A 23,338-nucleotide genomic window follows, 5' to 3' on the forward strand; every position below is an offset into this window, starting at 1 on the left:
AGAACGCTACAAATTCTAAACACTGAAGAATAAAAATAAATCCCTATATACGTTTGTAGGCGATTCAGTCTAAGATTCATAAGAAGGTGGTAGCTTTAGTTTATTTTAGTTTCTAAATATAAGACCTAAACAAAGATACAGACATCTCTACCAGAGGGAAGATAATAAAGAAAACAAAATGATCTATGTATAACTTGAACCACAAAACCTAATCCAAAGGCCAAAGAACTGATCTCTAGAAGGAAGATATTTTCCCCTAAATAGATCATATATATGCTTTCCTACAATGTTATGGGTTGAATTATATCCCCCCAAAATATACGTTGAAGTCCTAATCTCCAGCACCTGTGAACGTGACCTAATTTGAAATGCAGTCTGTGCAGATTTAATTAAGTTCTGATATCTTGAGCTCATTAAGGTGAATCTTAATCCAGTATAACTACTGTCTTTATTGGAAAAGATAAAAACAGAGATACATGAGGATAAAAACAGAGATACATACATACACACACACACACAGAGATACATGAGAATGCCATTTGATGACACCGGCGAACAGAGTGATACAGATACAAGTTAAGGAGCAAATACCAAGGACTGACAGCCAGTACCAGAAGCTAAGAATAGGCAAGGAAGGATTCTACCTAGTGTTCCAGAGGAAACAAGTCTCTGCTGATACTTTAAGACCTTTAGCCTCCAGAAGTATTAGAATATTTCCTCTGTTGTTTTATGTCACTCAGTTTGTAAAACTTTATTACAGCAGCACTAGGAAACTAGTAGAAATGAGTAGTAAAATTACCATGTATTCCCCACTGTTCTACTGTTCACAAACAGAAAATAAGGGATAGCATAATTTCAAAAGAAAATAAAAAGAGCTAGGGGTGTTAGTGGTGATTATAATGATGAAAATGACATTTGAAGCTACTATTTATTGAGCATGTATTCTGTGGCAGGCACTATACTTCAAATTCTTTATATACCTTATACATATATACTTTATAAGTATATGTACTTATATATAAAGTATAGACTTTATACTTCATATTCTTTTAACACTCAAAGCAACTCTGTAAGACAGTACCATTAATTCTGTTTTACAGATGTGAAAATTGATTATCTGAGATCTAAAGAATTTTTCTAAGTTAACAAAAATAAAAGTTAATGCTGATATCTGAAAGCAGGCCCACAGCATTAATAAGATTTTTAAGAGGGAAGAGCTCCTCCTTTTTGAAAGCAAAAGAGAAAAAATAATAAAAAAGGGAAAAAGTGAACAAGAGGAAATGTCTGAAAGTCCACAGGCAAAGGGTTATATACACAGTGTAAGTATTAGGTTGGTACAAAAGTAACTGTGGTTTTGGACCATGAATTTTAAATCATTATAACTAAGCTCAAACACACCTTTATTAATGAAAATAGCAACAACACATTTTTGCTAACAAGAAATGTTTGTTTATTCCTGTAGCATAAAAATCCGTGCTTCAGGATTCGACTAGCTCTTGGAAAGCATTTTCTGCCTCCTGCTGGTTGTGGAAGCACTTCCCTGCAAAAAGTTGTTGAAATGCTTGAAGAACTGGTAATTGGTTGGTGAAAGGTCAGGTGAATATGGTGCATGACGCAAAACTACATAACCCAAATTTTTCAACTTTTGAAGCATTGCTTGTGTAACATGGGGTCGGGCATTATCGTGGCAAAGAATTGGGCCCTTTCTGTTGAATTCTTTCTGGATTCAGAAAGCTGTAGAGGATCAGATGGGCTGCAGACCACCAAACAGTGACTAAGACCTTTTTACGGTATAAGTTTGGTTTGGGGAAGTGCTTTGAAGCTTCTTCTCAGTCCCATCACTGAACTGGTTGTCACCAGTTGTCACATAAAACTCACTTTTCATTGCATGTCACAATCCAATTGAGACATAGTTCATTGTTGTTCCATAGAATAAGAGAAGACAACACTTCAGGATGATGATTTTTTTGCTTTTCGGTCAGTTCACAAGGCACCCATCTATCGAGCTTTTTCACCTTTCCAATTTGCTTCAAATGCTGAATGACTGTAGAATGGTTGATGCTGAGTTCTTAGGCAATTTCTTGTGTAGATGTAAGAGGATCAGCTATGATGATAGATCTCAATTGGTTTTTGTCAATTTTCGATGGCTGGCCACTGCACTCCTCATCTTCAAGGCTCTCATCTTCTTTGCAAAACTTCTTGAATCACCACTGCGCTGTATGTCTGTTAGCAATTCCTGGGCCAAATGCAGTGCTCATGTTGTGAGTTGTGTCTGCTGCTTTATGACCCATTTTGAAGTCGAATAAAAAAAAATCCTCAAATAAAAAAAATTGCTCCAATTTGCTTTTTGTCTAACATCATTTCTATATTCTAAAATAAATATAAATAAATAGCAAGTAATAAGTCACTAGCAAGAAAACATGAAGTGAGAAATATGCATTAAAATGATGTATAACAGAACCATATTTATTTAAGAATGTATTACAATATCAAATGGCTGCTGCTGCTGCTAAGTCACATCAGTCGTGTCTGACTCTGTGCAACCCCGTAAGACGGCAGTCCACCAGGCTCCCCAGTCCCTGGGATTCTCCAGGCAAGAACACTGGAGTGGGTTGCCAATTTCCTTCTCCAATATCAAATGGCAAATTTCAACAATTCAAAGCCACAATTACTTTTGTACCAACAATATATTAGCTTCAGGTGAAAAGTCATGATAATAAAACATCAACAGAAAAAAATGCAGACATTTTGAGATATCCCTCTTCACAGTATCTTCCCCTTCCATTTTACTTAACCACTTATAGACATGTTCAAATTTCATCTTGATAAAACCATTCCTGAAGACTCAAGCTCATGTTGATCCTTCACCTGATTTTTTTCACACACCTGTGAACTGAATCAATAATACTTAGCACAGTAGTGAGCATACAGCAGATATTAAATATTTGTTGACTGATATTTGACATAATGTTGTTTTAAAGAACAAGTCCACCCTCCTACCAAAAAACCCACAAAGGAATCCAGCTAAGGTTAAACAGAGTTGGGATTTACATTTTCTTCATTTGAGAATATTGTAACATTTCTTTACATTCATGTAGTTTTAGGCATATATGTACTAATGCCAAAAAGAGTGACATAAAAAATTTATTTCAAAAAAGAAATACAAGGAATCCAGATCAGAAAGAAGTAAAGCTCTCCCTTTTTGCAGATGACATTATACTATACATAGAAAACCCTAAAGATACTATCAGAAAATTACTAGAGCTAACCAGTGAATTTAGCAAAGTCACAGGATACAAAATCAATACACAGAAATCACTTGCATTCCTGTATACTAACAATGAAAAATCAGAAATAAAAATTAAGGAATTCATTACTGCAACAAAAACATATAAAATATCTAGGAATAAACCTATATAACTGTATATAGAAAATTATAAGACACTGGTGAAAGAAATCAAAGACAACATAAACAGGTGGAGAGATATTCCATGTTCCTGGGTAGGAAGAATCAATATTGTGAAAATGACTATACTACCAAATGCAGTCTACAGATTCAATGCAATCCCTATCAAATTACCAATGGCATCTTTACAGAACTAGAACAAAAAATTTCACATTTCATATGGAAACACAACCCCAAATGGCCAAAGCAGTCTTGAGAAAGAAGAATGGAGCTGGAGGAATCAACCTTCCTGACTTCAGATTATACTATAAACCTACAGTCATCAAGACAGTATGATACTGGCACAAAAACAGAAACATAGACCAATGGAACAAGAGAGCCCAGAAATAAACCCATGCACCTATGGATACCTTATTTTTGACAAAGGAGGCAAATGATGGATTGATAATGCATGCTATTAATGAATATATGGGGAAATGCACTTTCATACATTGGGATTAGGAGTATAAAATGAAACAAGCTTTTCGGAAGGCAATTTGGCAATGTCACAACATTTTAGAAGTTTGTAACTTTTTACCCAATGTGGGAAATTTATCTTAAGATACACTCATAGTAACTCAGCAAAAATGTATATTTTTACTACAACATTGTTTCATAATCTTAAAAAAAACTATGAAAAGCCTAGTCATCTACAAGGCTGTGCTATATATAATCATGCAATGTAGTATAGTGCAGTAATTTCAAATAATGAGGGAGATATCTTAAGAGTTGACATGAACAGACATTTGAGAGAGAATGTTATATTAAAAAAAAAACAAAAGCTGCAGACAGTATATCCACTGTACATTCGACTTGAGGTTTTTGTCAACAGTAAAACAAAGATAGGATTAGAGGACTGTTGTGAAGGTAAAATAACAATGCTGGTGACACATATGAAGAGCTCAAAAAAGCACATAATAAGCACTCAGCAAATGTAAGAGCAACTGTCTAGAAAGAGAGAAAAGAAACAGGCATCTTTACATTCATCTTATTTAATATTTTATAACAAATATGTTTTGTGAATTTTAAAATGCTTTTCGCTCAGTCGTGTCTGACTCTTTGCGACCCCATGGACTGTAGCCTACCAGGCTCCTCCATCCATGGGATTCTCCAGGCAAGAGTACTGGAGTAGGTTGCCATTTCCTTCTCCGGGGGAATCTTCCCGACCCAGGGATCGAACCCAGGTCTCCTGCATTCCAGGCAGACGCTTTAACCTCTGAGCCACCAGGGAAGCCCTCAAAATGCTTTACATAAATAATAAAGCAAATGCGAGCTTTTACATCTTTAACGAACTGACCTCCCCTTTTTCATTTGTTTTTAGTCTCTTGTTCACATGTTTTAAAATTACCATTAGATTTTGTGTGCCTCAGCAGGCACCCTGATTTTTGTACAGGTAGGTACTCAATAACTGAATCTGCCATGATGTGCCAAGTCGCTTCAGTCACGTCCCGACTTTTTGAGACCCTTTGGACTGCAGCCTGCCAGCCTCCTCTGTCCATGGGTTCTCCAGGCAAAAACACTGGAGTGGGCTTCCATGCCCACTGAATCTATTTTTTTACTATTTTTCATACTTACAGATTCCAAGCTCTCTTTTTTCATATTCAGTGAATCTAGCTGTTGCTGAAGTGTATCTAATTCCTAAGAAGAAGGGAAAAAAGCAAATATATATGCAAATTACATAAGAATAATTTATTTATCAACATTTCAAATATATGTGTTGAAGTAACTTTTGTAAACATTTTCAACCCATATCTTATAATTTGACTAGAATTTATTAACATTATTTCTATTTTGCCAATTTATTTCATCATTATTAAAAATCTTACCATGATCTACCTTTTAAATACTTCATGAATTGTTAAAAGGGAGCCAGAACTTTTCAGTAAATCATCACTGTGTTTGGAGAATATCAAATATCAGAAGACTTTAAATTAATGATGTTACTGTTTAAAGCTATAATTTTTATTTGACTTTTTAACCATGTTTCCATATTTTTTGACCATTTTCTCTTAAGGCTAAGACCTATAGCAATTTACATAGCACACTCTTAGGGATAAGACCCTTCAACTGTTTACCATTGACTCTTGAACATAACAGGTTTGAACTGCATGGGTGCAATGACATACAGATTTTTTTTTCAAGAAATATGTACTACTCAGTCCAAAGGTGGTTGAATCTGTGGATGCGAAACCTCAGACACTGAGGGCAAACTATAAGTTATACACAGGTTTTAAACTGCACAGGGGTTGCTGTTCCTAACATCCAAGTTGTTCAAGGGCCAACTAGACCCATTCAAAAACCCCTGTGCAATATTAGCTATATTTTGATAGTATTTCAGCATTTTTATAACACTCTTTCATCAATGTTTTATCATGTTTCATAAATTGTGTCTGAAATAAAAAATTATATTAAATTGTCAATAAAGAATTATCTGAGAAACTAAAACTACATTCATTGATATTTGTGGGGACTAATTCTCTTTTAATTGCTTGCTTAAAGAAAATCTGGGCATGAAAGGGCAATAATACCTTGCAAACCTGAGTCACCATTATGACTGAATGCTGAGAGCAGTCTCAATAACCCCTCAGCAGTCATTCAAATTGCTTACCATATTAGGGGACAACAGCTGTTCAAACTGAGGACACAGCAAGTAAAAGGTGTTTATTAGGAAGAAAGAAAAGGAAAGAAAGTAAATATCCATATGGCTCTGTTGTATATGGCCTTTTAATGTTTTCATTAAAAGCTCATTAAAAAACAAGCGCTTCATGTATTGATATCTTTATGACCTGCAAAAATGAATGATGCACAGAACTGAATAATATAGTAAAAGTTATGTCACTGTACAACATAAGAAAACAAAGTTTTCTAGATGAGTTTTTTCAAAATTTAAAGGTTTGTATGAATCATCTTGTTAAAATGAAGACTCTGATCAGTAGGTCTAGTCAAGCTCTCAGGGGATGCCAATCCTGCCCACTTTCAGAACATATTTTCAGTAATAAGATTGCTGTAGTCCAGCATAGAGTAGTAGCTAGTATTACCTGTAATAATTTCTCATTTGTGGTTTTCATTTCTATATACTTGACTTGTTTTTCAGGAGACATATTTTTGATAATACCCTCTGCTGCTTGTTTTTCCTGTTCAATTTCTTCTTCTACACTTCTAATTTGTTTTTCCTTCCTGAAATCAAAAGTATGCAATATTCCTCTTACTATAATGAAGAGAAAATCAATTAACTTTACTCAGTCTCAAGTACATAGGATACTTATAAGTTATTCAACCGCAGTTTGTGATAACTCCTTACGCTGGTGTTCAGTTGCATAGTTGTGTCTGACTCTTTTGCAATGCCATGGACTGCAGCCTGACAGACTCCTCTGTCCAAGGGATTTCCCAGACAAGAATACCAGGATTGCCATTTTCTTCCTCAGGGGATCTTCTCAACCCAAGGATTGAACCCGTCTCCCCTGTACTACAGGCAGACTCTTTATCACTGAGCTACCTGAACACAGAAATTTGCCCCATCAACACAGACTTTTTTAGCATCCATCTCTTCTCATCCCCAAATCCTTCTATTTTCTTATTCTCCACTTTACTTTCTTGTAAGAAAATACAAAGTTTATCACAGAAAATCCTTAAAGTCTTATATAGATCAGAATGCATTTGTACTTCTTATCATATCCTCAAGATTAACAAGAAAGTTAAATTTTAAAACAGTGGTTTTCAAGTATCTTTTTGCTATAGAATTCTTTGATATCTTGGAAATCTTGTACGGTTTACCAAATCATTTAAAGTAACACAGCTCTGATTACACTGCAGAGTAACAAAATCAACAGTCCAATCTGATTTTAAAGTTCATAGCTTTAAATTAATATATTTTCTTTAACTTCTTTACTGCTTTAATTAAAATTGATATTTCTAAATTATCAACTGTTCTTTAGCACTGTAAAATAATTAGCTAATTTCCTTGAGAATATAATAGGAACATTACAAGTCTAATTATATAAGTAGTACCCACTCCAGTGTTCTTGCCTGGAGAATCCCAGGGACAGGGAGTCTGGTGGGCTGCCGTCTCAGGGGTCGCACAGAGTCGGACACGACTGAAGCGACTCAGCAGCAGCAGCAGCAGTATGATATTAATTACAAACAATAACCATCTTTATCAAATAATCACAAAAAGTACCAGTGATGTGCACTTACTACCTATGCAAGATCAATTATACAAAGGGTAGAGAAAAATTCTGAAAAAAATAGAGGTAGGATGATAGTTATCATCTAAATACTTCAAGATTACATATAAAAAGAAATTTTGAATTGAATCTTGAATCTTGCTTGAAAATTAAATTCTGTTTCAATATCACAAATTTCTACTTTAAGTTTAAAATATAATTATCCTATTCAATCTCTTTCAAATACAGATATCAACTTTAACAGTTTTCACAATCACTAGGTAAGTCTCACAGATCCAAATATCTATCCTCCACACACTTTACACTCTCATACCCTACTACCATAATAAAATAATCTAAACTCAGAAATTTTCCTATAGACAGAATCTCATAATAACCAAATAAAAGATAAATATAACGAAACAGACAACCTGGAATTTCTATTTTTTTTTTCTATTTTCAAAAGAAAAGAACAAACCAAATGATGACATCTCTTTTTAAAACTGTTTAAAATGGTTACAAATTAGAAATTATATCATTAATAAATCAAAGGCCCATAAAGGGCTTAGACGTTTGGGTACTGATAGATTCCCAGAGATTTTATGCCAATTGGGACTATTTAATTTTCATAAGAAGGTTACCAATCAGCAATTTTCTATTTTTCTACTGTAATAGGCTATTTTCTTTTAAAGTGTACCTAACTTTTTAACATTAAAAAACTGTACAGGAATATAAGAACTACTAAGTACTTCTGCAGCTCAAAAAGGTTACGAATTTAAGCAAAGGGTTGAATCAGAATTGTTATTTTTCCCAAAGTATTGCTCCATAAATATGGAAAATGTGGCAAACCATATTCAGAGAGTTGTTTTCTTGGAAACTCTATATGCTTCAGATAAAAGGAATCAAAAGTTAACTGGTATTAAATGAAGTTCCCAAAACAGTAACAGATGAAGAAAATTAAACCCACCAAGGAATTTCTATTTATTTTTGTCTCGTTGTTAAACAGAAGTAAAGTCTTCACTTTGAACCTCAATTACTATAGCATAATAAATGTGTCTGCTGCTGCTACAATTTACATGGGTATATGCACTCATAGATATTTCAAACATAAAACAACATCTACTTCAATCTCTTTGTTTCACAGATTAGGGATACTGAGTTAAATCTGTTAGAACTAACTCATTCTGAACCCCATGATTATTTATTACCAACAATGAATTTTAACTATGTTTTTACCTGATCTATCTACTACAATTAGATGTAAAATGGAAAAGTATTCCATTTTACACAGAAGTTACACAAGGAAGCACAAGGAAGGTAACTGATTCTTTGAGGGCCACAACACGATGGCCAAGGGGCGGGTCTTCTGATGCTTTGAGCAGTCTGCTCCTGTTATAACTTGGCAGTAAAACCACCAATGATGGTGTTATAAAATGAGTAAACAACAAAGGTGAAACTCACCGGAATACAAAACTTAGTGGGATCTTTTCAACTTGAGTCTTTCAAAATATAAAATACCTTTAGGACTAACATTTAAATCACTTTAGCAATGCATCTTTCAAATTATGCATTTTTAATATTACATACTTTAACGGACAAGGTAAATTTGTTAATATTTAAATTTCTTAAGAGAAATTAAGAAACACAAAGATTAAGCTAAAGCCACCTTACTTGTTATACTAAAAAAGTCAAAGATGACTTTAAGAAATTATTCTTCGAGTCAATCTTTTGCTAAGGAAGTCTAGTTTGTTTTTTTTTTCACCTGTTCAGTGAGTACAAAGGTTAAGACAAAGTGAAACAAATCACATGACATAACTTTTTTTTTTAATGGTGTAGAAGAAAGACAGCAGATTCCTTACACACCAGTCTCAGAGACAAAAGAAAAAAGGAAAGGTAAGATCCTATATATTTATAGGTTTGGTGATTGTTGTTGAATTTTTTAAAATCATATTTACACTTAAGTCTATATATAAATCTTTGTCTTTAATAAGTGATGAAAGAGCAGAAAATATAATTGTGTTTTCATGACAGCTATCTTAGAAACACAAACCTGGACATGGCCAAAACACCTTTTCCAAATAGAGTAATAACGTAAAGCAAAGTAATTTGGGGGGAGGAAGATTTCATTTAGCCAATCAAGCTTATAAGATCTTTTAATTTTGAAATATATTAATCACAGAGCAATCGGAAGTGACATTAACCTAAAAACAAATTTGTAACATGAAAAAAGACTGGATTATAGGTGATAATTGTTAAAACTGGGTGATGATTCTTTTCCTGAGAGGTTTTTTCCTTGAAATTTTCCATTATAAAACTTTTTAAATTTGAAAAAAATAAAAAGAAAGTTAGTTCTATGAAATTATAAGAGAAAAGTTCTTAATACCTAACTATAAATACATTGAACTCTGGTATAAATATCTAAAATATTTAATGGAAAAACTGTATTACAGTATACACACTTTATTTAACCAAGCCAAAATAACAGTGGTATCTTTTTATTTCACAGTATATAACAGCCATATAAAGTACATGACCAAAAACTCAGAAATTCACACCTGAAACTGTGCTAAGAAGAACATTGTTTCTTTCTCAATATCTACCATTTCCTTTTGTGTAAGTCTCTTTTCCTATAATTAGGGAATAGGCTATATAAAAGAATATTTAATCTTGTAAAACAATTTTTTAAAAACCTGATATTCCATTTGTTCTCTATTTTTTAATCACTTAACTCAAACCAAAATATCATTTCAAAATAAATTTCAAATTGAGAAAAAAATCTAAAGGGAGAAAAAGGCAATAATAACTGTTTCCTTTTAAATCAACTTTTTAAACAGGGTAAACTGACTCAAGAATAATTTCTGCTATCAGCTATTTATTTCATCAATTTGATTTCTTCAAGATAGCCACTGTGTCTGTTTAAGGATTTGTTGGCAAATGTTTCTGTCTAAGGATTTGTCTGTGTAGTGTTGTGACAGTCAACACCAACTCCCTTTATCAGTCTTTTCCCTCTCAAAAGATGTACAAATAAAAGAAAAGCCCCATGGCCCGTGTGGCTCAATCAATGCATTTCATAGCTTTAGACCTACTAATCCTTTAGATTTGTTGACTGTTTTCTTGAACAAAATCTACCTTAAGCTCTGAGTATATGTCTTTTCTAACTCTAAAATTTATCAAATATAAATTTAAAAAGATTCCTTCTTTTTTTTGTGTGTGTGTGTTTTATGGGATTTTTTATTACATAAAGAATTGCTTAAGCTTGTAAACAGACAAGATATGGGTAATTGAATACAGGACTCATGATGTTTAACCAGTGCTCACAACTTTGCAAAATATCACCTTGCTATGTGAATAACCCCCTGGAAAGGAGAACTTACGTAAATGGAGTTCAGTGTCAAATAAATTAAAATTCAGAGCCAAGTTAATCTGACACACTTAATAATATGCATCATTATAGTGGTGCTTGCAAATTAAGAGTAAATGGGAAATGGTTCACTTGGTGATTTTAATTAGCACCTTACAGTCTAATCAAAATGTCTAGGTTTGGCTCGGAAAGAGGTGAGATGAAACATGGTAAAAGATTCCTTTTCTAACCCTTATGATTTTATCCACTTTAGCATGATAGTATAAAGTAGCTGATAAACATAATAAATACATGACAATCCTCAGTCTCCATTTCCACAGTCTCACAATCCTACCTGACCTCCATTACCTCTTCTAGCTGCTTCTATTTCATGTCAACCCTTTTCTTTATAGATTATCTGCTTCCTTTATTCATCATTATCCTATTTATCTCTTAAAAAAAAAAAACCCGGAACTTCTCCCTTACCTCTATATTACTCACATGGGCATCCTACAAAAACATCACTAAGAATTTCACTACACCATTGAGAAATACCAAAACAACCATTGGAGGTTGCACACTTACTCCAAGAGATCGCTAAACATGGGTACTTAACCTTTTATACATGATTCAGGAATCCCCTTTTGTGGGCAGTGGTCTGGCATAAGTGATAGCTTGAAATCATTTCTGGCTCTAAAAGGGATGCTATTATGATCTACATTCAAATTGCAAAATCTAGGAGAACAGTGGCTTTCCCTTACAATTTTAACTTAGCCGTGGAAAGAAAGAAATTGGAAAGGGAATAAACATAAACAGATCATCAAATTGAAGGCAATGAGGAAGTTAATTAGAATAGACCAGTATTGACATAACAATAAATTCCTCATTGCTAACACGGCAACACACTTTAGTAACTTGAAATGAATCTTGTTAACTGAGTAGTTTCTTACTCCCTGTTCTGAAGGAATAAACTGCCCTAAAAAATCATAAGCAACTAATTATAGTAAGTGCTATAAGAAGGTTCAAAAGACTAAATTTTTAAAAATCACTAAGGATGATAATAACATAACATATTCATATCCTTTCAAACAGCTCATTTGCAGCAGTTTCTTTTTCAAATTAACTAATAGATAATTTTAAAATTAATTTTTATTGGCATATAGTTGCTTTATGCAGCAGCTTCTAACACTGATTTTAAAAAAACAGATAAAAATAAGAAACATTAAGGTCATGAATAAAATGACTAAATGGAAAGTATTTAGTGAGAAGAATTACTGAAATAAACGACAATTTCTAGTTAGGGCATGTTGAATGTACCCACTAACATTAACTCCTGTTCAAAAACCTAATAAAATGAAAATAAAAGGTAATATGAAGTACAGAAACTTATAATGACAAAATGAATAGAAGAGGAAACAGAAATAAAATCTAGAAACTAGAAAGCTAAAAGTTAAGCGGAAACTGACTAGGAAACCAAAATTTTCTGAAGCCAGCAGTGGGGAAAGCTGAGAAGCTACTTGTTTTATACTGCAGAACCCCTAGACGGCTCAGAGATTGGCAGCACCAGGTATTCTGGAAGTAGAAAAGGAGAGGCTGAAACAGCTCAAAGTCTTTCTCCCAGACACTGCCCAGTCAGGTAAAGTTCCCCTCCTACCTAAGCAGAAAAATGAGGTGTTTTTTTTTTTTACTCTGGGGAGAATAAAACTAATGGAATCTGGGCACAAGTGACTGCAGGGATGTTATGTCAAAAGCGGGGAAAATAACATTAAATACTAATTACTGAGCTAAACCCAACTTTTTCACCAGTCACCTCTCAGAATGCTGGCCACTTTGTGTCACCTTTTCAGGCAGTAGATCAGAAAAGTCATTTTGAAGAATCTAAGCAGCCCAAAAGGAACAATCTAAAGATAATGACGTTAGGGATTCCCCAAGAAAAAGCCTATTAAGGTCACTGTATAGTAAAGTCTAAAGTTGTGTAAGAGCTGGGAATTCTCCAGGGGGCAGGCACAGTGTTCAATCCCTGGTCAGGGGGCCAAAGAACCAAAACATAAACAGGAGCAATACTGTAACAAATCCAATAAGACTTTTAAAATGGTCCACACATCAAGAAAATATTAAAAAAAAAAAAAAAAGAACCACACAAATGCAGTTTCCAATCAGTTTTTTCATTTTCCATTCATATATGTAAGTCCTAAACCAAGTATTAGGCAGAGGAACCAGAGATCAAATTGCCAACATCCACTGGATCATAGAAAAAGCAAGAGAGTTCCACAGAAACCTCTATTTCTGCTTTATTGACTATGCCAAAGCCTTTGACTGTGTGGATCACAATAAATTGTGGAAAATTCTGAAAGAGATGGGAATACCAGACTACCTGACCTGCCTCTTGAGAAACCTATATGCAGGTCAGGAAGCAACAGTTAGAACTGGACATGGAACAACAGACTGGTTCCAAATAGGAAAAGGAGTACATCAAGGCTGTATATTGTCACCTGCTTATTGAAGTTATATGCAGAGTACATCATGAGAAACGCTGGGCTGGAAGAAACACAGGCTGGAATCAAGATTGCCAGGAGAAATATCAATAACCTCAGATATGAAGATGACATCACCCTTATGGCAGAAAGTGAAGAGGAACTAAAAAGCTTCTTGATGAAAGTGAAAGAGGAAAGTGGAAAAGTTGGCTTAAAGCTCAACATTCAGAAAACGAAGATCATGGCATCTGGTCCCACCACTTCATGGGAAATAGATGGGGAAACAGTGTCAGCCTTTATTTTTCTGGGCTCCAAAATCACTGCAGATGGTGACTGCAGCCATGAAATTAAAAGACGCTTACTCCTTGGAAGGAAAGTTATGACCAACCTAGATAGCATATTCAAAAGCAGAGACATTACTTTGCTAACAAAGGTCCGTCTAGTCAAGGCTATGGTTTTTCCAGTGGTCGTGTATGGATGTGAAAGTTGGACTGTGAAGAAAGCTGAGTGCCGAAGAATTGATGCTTTTGAATTGTGGTGTTGGAGAAGACTCTTGAGAGTCCCTTGGACTGCAAGGAGATCCAGCCAGTCCATCCTAAAGGAGATCAGTCCTGGGTGTTCTTTGAAAGGACTGATGCTAAAGCTGAAACTCCAATACTTTGGCCACCTCATGAGAAGAGTTGACTCATTGGAAAAGACTGATGCTGGGAGGGATCAGGGGCAGGAGGAAAAGGGGATGACAGAGGATGAGATGGCTGGATGGCATCACTGACTTGATGGACGTGAGTCTGTGTGAACTCTGGGAGTTGGTGATGGACAGGGAGGCCTGGCATGCTGCAATTCATGGGTCACAAAGAGTCAGACACGACTGAGTTACTGAACTGAACTGAAACCAAATATTAACAGATATGGGAAGTTTAAAAGAAATCCTCTAATATAAAGGATACTTATTAAAAGAAACTGGAAAACGTGACCTGAAGACACAAAGGCTTTTCAAGGGAAAAAAAAACAAACAAACAAGGGATACAACAAGAAGAAATAAGAAAATATATTCATATGCCAGAATACTACAAAAGAAATTTTCAGAGAATTAAAAATAGCTCTGAGAATTAAGAAGATAACAGGAAAAAGTAAACTTTAATAGAAGAGTTTGAAGATAAAGTTTCAGAAAGCAGAGCAAAAACACACAGAGATGAAATGCAGACAAGTACACATAAAAGATTAGAAAATCATACAAGGAGATCCAATTCCTTTTAGAATTAAAGGAGTTCTAGAAAGGGAGGTAAAATTATCAATATCATCAATGAAATAATTCAGAAAGATTCCCACTGTTTTCCGATTGAAACCACCCACCAAGTACCTATTACATAGACTTTCACAAAATAGACTCTCACAAAGGATCATGAAATTTCAGAATAGCCACATTAACGCTATATTGTACAGCACAGAGAATACAGCCAATATTTTAATAATAACTATCAGTGCAGTATAGTCTTTAAAAATTCTGAATCACTATACAATATACCTCTAACTTCTATAATATTGTTCAGCAACATACTTCAGAAAAAAAGCTTTGGGGTTAAGAACTGGCAAGTTACGTAAAAGGATAAAGAATTAGAATGGCATAGCATCTCATTTCTTAACAGTAAGACAGTCATGGTTGGTTGAATCCACAGAAGTAAAACCTGTGAATACAAAATCAGGCCCTTTGTAATGTATATTCATTACATTACACCATTTTATATAAGGAACTCGAACATCTACAGATTTGGTATCTGCAGGGGCTTCTAGAAACCAATCCCCTGCAGATACCAAGGGATGACTGTACTAGAAATCCGAAGACAACGGGGCAATGCCATCAACCACTTGAGGGAAAATCATTTCCTACTTAGAATTCTAAGAAATCCTACTTAAAATTTCTAGCCAAAATATCTTTCAAGGTCTAAAAAGTATTTCCTCTTAAGGACCTTTTCAGGAAGGAAACTCCATGGGAAAAAGGCAGTAATCCAAAACAAGGCATTCTAGAAAACAGGAATCCAGTAACAAGGGCAAAAGAGAATCTCTACAATGAGGATGGAAGGAGAGTGGAGGTCAATAATTCCATAGAGAGCCTAATGATCAGCTTATCCATATCAGAGCATGGCAGCAGGATCTAGGAGAGACTTTTTCAAGCAAATGAAATAGATTAAAATATCTAATATACGTAAACTATTGAGAGATTTGCTAAGAGTGTTTGTGTATAAATTAAAGGGTGAAAAAACCCTAAGCACAGGAAAAGAAAACAAACACAAGTAACTAGATAAAAAAGTATGCAGGAACAGAATAATAATCCTGTTAACAGGGCTCAGTCTTTGACAGTTTTATACATTCTTGAAGTATAAACTGAGTTATATAAACTGCTGCTGCTGCTGCTAAGTCGCTTCCATCGTCCAACCAAAATGACAATTGACTATGTTTGGACAGTGAAGAGACACTGGATATATATTTGATGCATTGAAGATAAGGAAAGTGAAGAGACAGTAGATATATATTTGATGCACTGAAGATGAAGGTAGTGAGCTATTGGAAAGCAAGCTGAGGACTCTCATCTTCCAAAATGTTAAGTCAAAGGATAATATCAATAGATAATGCCTAAAGTCGAAAAGTGAAGAAGTAGCAATATGAGTATATATTTAAAGATGTATTAATATATACATACATAAGTATATATATCCTTCTAGACTTTCTTTTGTGCATATATATATAAAAATTTTAAAATGCACAACCACCTCAATTGTTTTAAAGTTCCTTTCAATAGATCTAGGAACTAAAAAGATATCCTGAAAATTACTGTCTTTCATTCTCCCCAGGAGCATTTCAGTTTCTAAGATCAGAGTGCAGGGAGGGTGAAGGGATCTTTCCTTGTTTCCTATTTTACATATTTTAAGAAAAAAAGACTTAAAAGGAGTAAAAAGGAAATCAAAATGTCCTCAAAAGACTAATGTTCTAGTCTCCTAACAAGATGTAAACACTCTCTTTTCTATCAGGTTAGCAGTATGAAAACCATGAGCATCACAATCTTGTTTTGGCTGCTCTCCATGCTATTATTATCAGACAAAAGCCAGACTTCTAAAACAGTAAGTTTTTACAATTAAAGCAGTGAAAATATTTTCAAAGGTATATTTTGGGTAAATTTAAACAGTAAAATATTGAAGGCAATATAACCAAAAAAAATCAAACTATCAAAACGAACTCTTTAGTTAGTAGGGCATATTCAAAACATGTGATCTCTGAGCCAGATTGTAAGTGGACAAAAGCAGTCTTCTTTTTATAAAAAACTAAGTTCTTTAAAAGCAAGAAATACATAAAATTTCACTATAAGATCAGAGATTAGTTAAGACATAAAAACACTTTAAAATGTAGAAAACTTTTGTAAAAAACACATTTATGAGGGAAATTATTGTTGTTACATTATGATTATGATTATTATTATTACTATTAGGGGACATTTCAACTGCAAAAACAGTTGAAACAAGAACGATTTCTTTGGATCTATATCCACATAGGCGACACACTTCTTGTCGGCTGACTTTAACACATGGCTCAATTTCTATTACAAGATATTTTCCTTTAAAACACCAAAGTTTGAGCTGTTAACCCTATAGAGTTAGATACCAAATGTTGTTTTTTAATTATTTAATAATCTTAGATATAATGTTGGTAGCTCTGATTTTTTAAAATTACATATTTTTACATTATTTTCTCATTATAAACATCCATCTTGCATACTAAAATACTAAATAAATTAACAGAATTATTTACCATTTATTTCCACATATATAAATGGTGATATATCAATATTCTTTCAATAATAATTATTTACTAACTGTTGGAAGATACCTGTATGACTTCAAAATTTCCTTAATCTTCAACACTCCATCCCAATTTTAAAAAGGAGTATTTGCTTTACCTTTTTACATATTTTAACATCAAAGGATTAGATAGTAAACTTTTTTCCTAAAAGAATTTCCTTCCTATGTCTAAATGCCTAGATATGAAAATTTGGGAAATTTTGTCAATATTTTTCCTTATTAATGCATTTCAAATTTTCTCTTTTTTAGGAAGTCAAATGTAATTCTACTGCAAAGAATTATTCTTTGATTCCAGCAAATATCAGTAAAAATGTTACTATACTTGACCTCAGTTATAATCAAATTACTCTAAATATTACAGACACAAGAGTTCTACAGACATATTTTTTACTCAGTGAGCTCTATTTGGTTGAGAACAAAGTCACTAACCTATTTAATAATAGTTTCAGTAATCTGTCCAATCTAGAAATTTTAAATATCTGTAGAAATTCCATCCACACAATTCAACAGAGTGCCTTTACAGGATTACATAAACTGAAAAAGCTATATCTCTGCCAAAACAAAATAGTTCAACTGAATCCTAAAACATTTTTGCCTCTTAAAAACCTGATACTATTGAATTTGCACGGCAATTTGATAAGCTATTTTGATGTACCACAACTGTTTCATCTGGAATTCATAATTTTGTATGGAAATCCATGGAACTGTTCCTGTAGTCTACTGAATTTGCAAAACTGGTTGAAGACATCGAATGTGACACTAGGTAAGCATTTATAATTTAAATTAGTCAAAACCAAAATGATTGATTTTGGCTTGTGCCACCCTAGAAGTGTTTCTCATTTCATGTCTTAAAGCAAAGGAAACTATTCCTGTTTAATGGAAACAGGAGAAAACACTGAAAAGCAGTTGCTGAATACAAGCTCTCCCTCTGCCTCTCGAGAAAAAAAGAAATAAGAAAAGAAGCTTGAATGTTCCACATATGTAAGATGATGTTCCACATATGTAAACTCTCACTCTGTATACTGTTTGCACTTCCAACACATAAGACTAATTTTCTTTTACTGTTTTTTAAAAATTTATTTTTAATTGGAGGATAATTGCTTTACAATATTGTGTTGGCTTCTGCCATACAACAGGGTGAATCATCCACAAATACACATACGTCCCCTCCCTCCTCAACCTCCCCCTACCCCCATTCCATCCCACCCCTCTAGGTTGTCACAGAGCACCAGGTTGAGCTCCCTGTGCCCATACAGCAGCTTCCCACTGGCTATCTATTTTACACATGGTGGTGAATATATGTCAGTGCCACTCTCTCGATTTGTCCCACACTCTCCTTCCCCTGCTATGTCTAAAGTCTGTTCTCTATGTCTACGTCTCTATTCCTACCCTGAAAATACCATTTTTCTACATTCTGTATATATGCGTTAATATGTGAAATTTATTTTCCTCTTTCTGACTTACTTCACTCTGTATAATAAGCTCTAGGTTCATCCACCTCACTAGAACTGACTCAAATGCATTCCTTTTTATGGCTGAGTAATATTCCATTATATATATCTATATATCTATATATATATGGAGATATATATCTCACAATTTCTTTATCCATTCATCTGCCAATGGACATCTAGGTTGTTTCCATGTCCTAACTATTGTCATTTTTAAAAGTACTTCTTTTCTAAGGATATCCTGTCAGAGAGTAGGTGGAAGTAGGTACCCTAATTTCTAAACTATATACCATGGTCCAGATGTTTACCACAATCTAAATCATAACATCTTTACTTTACTAACACAGACAAACTGAACAATACACAAGAACTAAACTTAAACTGTATTTATAAAATAACTTAATAAACAGAAATAGGCATCTTTCTTCATTTTGTTGTTGCTGCTGCTGCCGCTGCTGCTAAGTCACTTCAGTCATGTCCAACTCTGTGTGACCCCATAGACAGCAGCCCACCAGGCTCCCCCGTCCCTGGGATTCTCTAGGCAAGAACACTGGAGTGGGTTGCCATTTCCTTCTACAATGTATGAAAGTGAAAAATGAAAGTGAAAAGTGAAAGTGAAGTCGCTCAGTTGTCTGACTCTTCGGGACCCCATGGACTGCAGCCTACCAGGCTCCTCCGTCCATGGGATTTTCCAGGCAAGAGTACTGAAGTGGGTGGCCATTGCCTTCTCCACATTTTGTTGCTAGACAAATATAATTAGCTTCTTTCTTACACCTTTAATCACAGATAGATATGTCAAAAAAGTTCCAGATAAAAAATTATAAGATGTTGTTAACCATAATAATTTATTAACCATAATAATCTTATTTTCCATAATAAATCTTATTTTTTTCTATTTTACTAGAAAATGAGAGCATCACCATGTGTAGCTATCCAGATATCCTGAAGTGCTACAATATCAAAACAGTACCTTACAAGGCTGAATGCTACTCAAAATTTCCTTCATCTATAACTGAAGACCTTCACATTCCTTTTCAGTCCATTAGCAATTCAACATTTAATAACTCTTTGAACAACTTGACAAGAAATTCAGGTAATTTGTTTTGAATATTAATATTGCTGAGGATAGCATACTAAATAAACTGAGATAGTTCTCATTTTTCTGCATTTTAAATTTCTTGAAACAGTGTAAAAGAACAATTCCTCCACTCAAGAAATGATTAACAAAATATTGGGTTTCTTAAGTAGGCTCTGCTAGTTATTAGTCAAATGCCATTATGCAAATTATTTTACTTCTCTGAGCCTTGGTATTAACTAGTTAAGTCACAATACTTAACAGGTATAAATCAATAATGTTTCTGAGCGAATGGATAAACAATGCAAAGATAGGTAGTTATTTTGAAAAAAGGTATTCTTGCACCACAATATGAAATATCTTTATTTACTGCAGTTTTAGTAACTTTTGCTTATAGATTATGGATATTTACTTCTAATACCAATATTGGGGAGTTATTAGGACATGTAATTATGATTATTTTATTTTTGTCAATTTAACGAAATTCCTCTCCTACCCTTTCTTTCTCGTTATTCCATTTAAGAACATGAATCTCATGGAAAAAGCTGGGCTTTTCTTGTCGGTGTTGTTGTCGCTGTAGTGATGACTTCACTACTCATTTCAATTGCTATCAAATGTCCAGTATGGTATAATTTTCTGCTTAGTTATAATCATCATCGTCTGGAAGAGCATGAAGCAGAAACCTATGAAGATAGTTTTACTGGAAATCCAAGTTCTCCTTCACAGATACCAGACACAAACTCTGAAGAAACTACAGTAATATTTGATCAACTACATTCATTTGTGGTAGATGATGATGGGTTTATTGAAGACAAATATATAGATACTCACGAATTACGTGAAGAAAATTAATTTCTTTCAATATTTGATTTTTAAAAAAATGTTACCAGCTCACTCACATTTTACGCATGGAAATTTTGATCAATGATATACTGAACTATGGCCAGTAGACCATCATATTAATTGCAACACATAAATATCATAAAATTACACTCTTCTCATTGGCTTTGTGCAAGTAGGTCCAAATACAGTAACTGCCACTCCTTGATACCTAACAGTTAAAATACTAGCATTACTATTCTCAGCAGTATATATGAGACCCAAAATAATAGTAGGAAACAAATCTACATTATTCTTTAATTAAAGATTCTCGTATTAGCCAGATATTTGATGTAACACCTATTAAAGTTTTACTGATTGGAATCAGTAAAGAAATAAAACTTTTGGAATTTTATCATGAGTTGAAGTGAAAAACAGAGATAGTTTAAACTGACAACACACTAAGATTGATTTTATGCCCATAGAATGAATTCATGAAATTGGAAAATGCTTTTTAAATCTTTTTAAATGCTTCCTGAATTGGCACAACAAATTTCTGAAAATTTAGCAGCAATTTAAAGTACAGGCATAACATAAGGCACAATCTCTCGATTTCAGTTATGAAGAAAGACTGTCATCAAAATTAATGTCGCAACTGAATAATATAGTAGCTCCCAAAGTAGAAATTATCTATCTTGTTTTAAAAAATACCTATTCTGCTCCTTTGGGGGACATTTTTATTCAAATGATCCTGTTCTGGAGCTAAGGAATCTTCAGTTAGCCTATGGTTAGTTCTTTGGGATGCTGTAGGCAGAGCCAGTCATGTTTCCAAACTTGTTTTCTAGAACATTAACTTCCAAAGAGACATTACAGGATTTACAGGATGGAGGATTAAAAGATACAAGGTCAAAGTGAAAGTTGCTCAATTGTGTCCAACCCTTTGCAACCCATGGACTATGCTGTCCAAGGAATTCTCCAGGCCAAAATACTGGACTGGGTAGCCGTTCCTTCTCCGGGGGATCTTCCCAACCCAGGGACTGATCCCACGTCTCCCGCATTGCAGGTGGAAACTATTACAGAATTATGAGAAAATACAGGGTTTAAACAAAGTCAAACAAGCTTCTTTACTATAGGACTTATAGTAAGGAAGAACTTTGCTACCCAAGACTTTACTAAGCTAAACTGCTTTCTGCTCTTCAAGAGCATAATATTAAGAATTTGCCAAATTTCTTGACAACAAAACCTTTTCTTTGATGCATGGCTACTAACAGGTCATAGCACAATAATGGTCCAAAGAACATTGGCTTTGAAACTATTACAAGAAAAGTCTAAAGTGAATTATTATTTGCTAATTCTTTATCATCAATTGGCTATAATTATAACAAATTAATGTAAATAGTGGCACTAAAAACTGTAAAAAAAATCCATCATTTTTACTTTTCATATGTGGAGAAATTTAGTATACAGTATTTATCTATATATATTAGAAAAAAATTTCTAAAACACAAATATATTTACGGATTAAATAATATGGTGTTTTAGAGTTTCTTCATTATACAAGAGAACAGCATCCAGTGGTGTACATGGAGCAGGGTTGGATAAAAGTTGATGGAGATGGGTGCTTAGGAGTATGTTATTTTATTTTTGTGTATGTTCAAATTTCTCTGTAACGTAAAGTTTCTAAACTGTGTATAACTGATAGTTCCTTACAAAAAAGAGACTAAAAATAATGTAGATGTACATTATTTTCTAACAATAGTCATTTTTAAGGTTATATAGACAGTAAATTCAGTTCAAATGTGTACTGAGGAAAATAAAAATTGTTTAGGATGATATACTCTGTGAAATAAAATAACTGAATCATTTGTAATGCATATTTGCTTGTATTTATAGGAACATGTTTTCAATAAAGGATACAAATGCTTTATGTGTAGTATTTCCTAATAGATAACATAAATTATATAAATGTTATAATTTTAAATCTCAATTATAAGAGTGAGATAACTATATAAACATAAGGCATCTTTTTCTACTAACCTATCATTTTACCAAATATCATTTCCTAATTTAAGAGGCAAATGTTCATATTTTATAAATATAGTAAAAATGAAATATAACTATGAAAAATATCAAAGACTACATCAAATCTCTTATATTCAAAAGACTCATAATTAAATATTGGGTATTCAATAGATAACTGATTAAACAAAGAAAAATAAATGGGTTTAAAATTATAATTATGTATATTTTTAAGGGATAACTGATTTTGGCTAATACCAAACCAGAAAAGTATAGACATTAGAAATGGAAGAAAATCAGTTCAAGTAGGTGTGTGAAACTGAATTAAAGCCAGATACCATAGTAACATATTGAGTCTATATACTATAACCACTTTATAAGTAGGTGTTCCATAATAAAACGTATGGTCTCATGCCACAGTAAATGGTGGTACTAAAAGAGAAGAGAAAGAAAACATAGGTTTTTTTATACCTGCTTTCTCAAAGTATGGCATTTCCTGCTCCCTTTAAATGTATAGGATAACATAAGGTAAATTCTTGCATTATTAAAATGTTGGCCATCTGATTGAACACATGAAATAAATCTATCCTCCTGGTACATATAAAAATAAACTTTACAAAAATAATTTGTCTTTAATTTAAAATTCCTCTTAAAGGGTCAGGAGACCCTATCTCACTCAGCCTTAGTTACAATAGATATTA

General features: G+C 33.5%; 2 protein-coding genes across 4 annotated transcripts in view; one reads left to right on the forward strand and one right to left on the reverse strand.

Moving 5' to 3' along the window:
- The window catches only part of IFT74 (intraflagellar transport 74), a 124,475-nt gene that overhangs the window by 81,453 nt on the left and 19,684 nt on the right, over positions 1–23,338 (reverse strand). For both annotated transcript variants that reach the window (XM_015472416.3, NM_001205775.1), the window contains exons 9-10: positions 6,484–6,622; positions 5,021–5,083 (exon numbers count right to left, since the gene is read on the reverse strand). In XM_015472416.3, the coding sequence (XP_015327902.1) occupies positions 5,021–5,083; positions 6,484–6,622 (202 nt within the window). The remainder of the gene's footprint in view (positions 1–5,020; positions 5,084–6,483; positions 6,623–23,338) is intronic.
- On the forward strand, positions 9,427–22,542 carry LRRC19 (leucine rich repeat containing 19). Of its 2 annotated transcripts, XM_005209882.5 has the most exons (5): positions 9,427–9,501; positions 16,449–16,538; positions 17,523–18,036; positions 19,629–19,817; positions 20,323–22,542. In XM_005209882.5, the coding sequence occupies exons 2-5, from the start codon at positions 16,458–16,460 to the stop codon at positions 20,649–20,651; spliced, it is 1,113 nt and encodes a 370-aa protein (XP_005209939.1). In that variant the 5' UTR covers positions 9,427–9,501; positions 16,449–16,457; the 3' UTR covers positions 20,652–22,542. The 2 variants fall into 2 exon arrangements, with proteins under 2 accessions (XP_005209939.1, NP_001178196.1); NM_001191267.1 differs by lacking the exon at positions 9,427–9,501 and having other exon boundaries at positions 16,458–16,538; positions 20,323–20,651.

This window comes from Bos taurus, chromosome 8 (assembly GCF_002263795.3).
Source record: "Bos taurus isolate L1 Dominette 01449 registration number 42190680 breed Hereford chromosome 8, ARS-UCD2.0, whole genome shotgun sequence".
Classification (NCBI taxonomy): Eukaryota; Metazoa; Chordata; class Mammalia; order Artiodactyla; family Bovidae; genus Bos; species Bos taurus.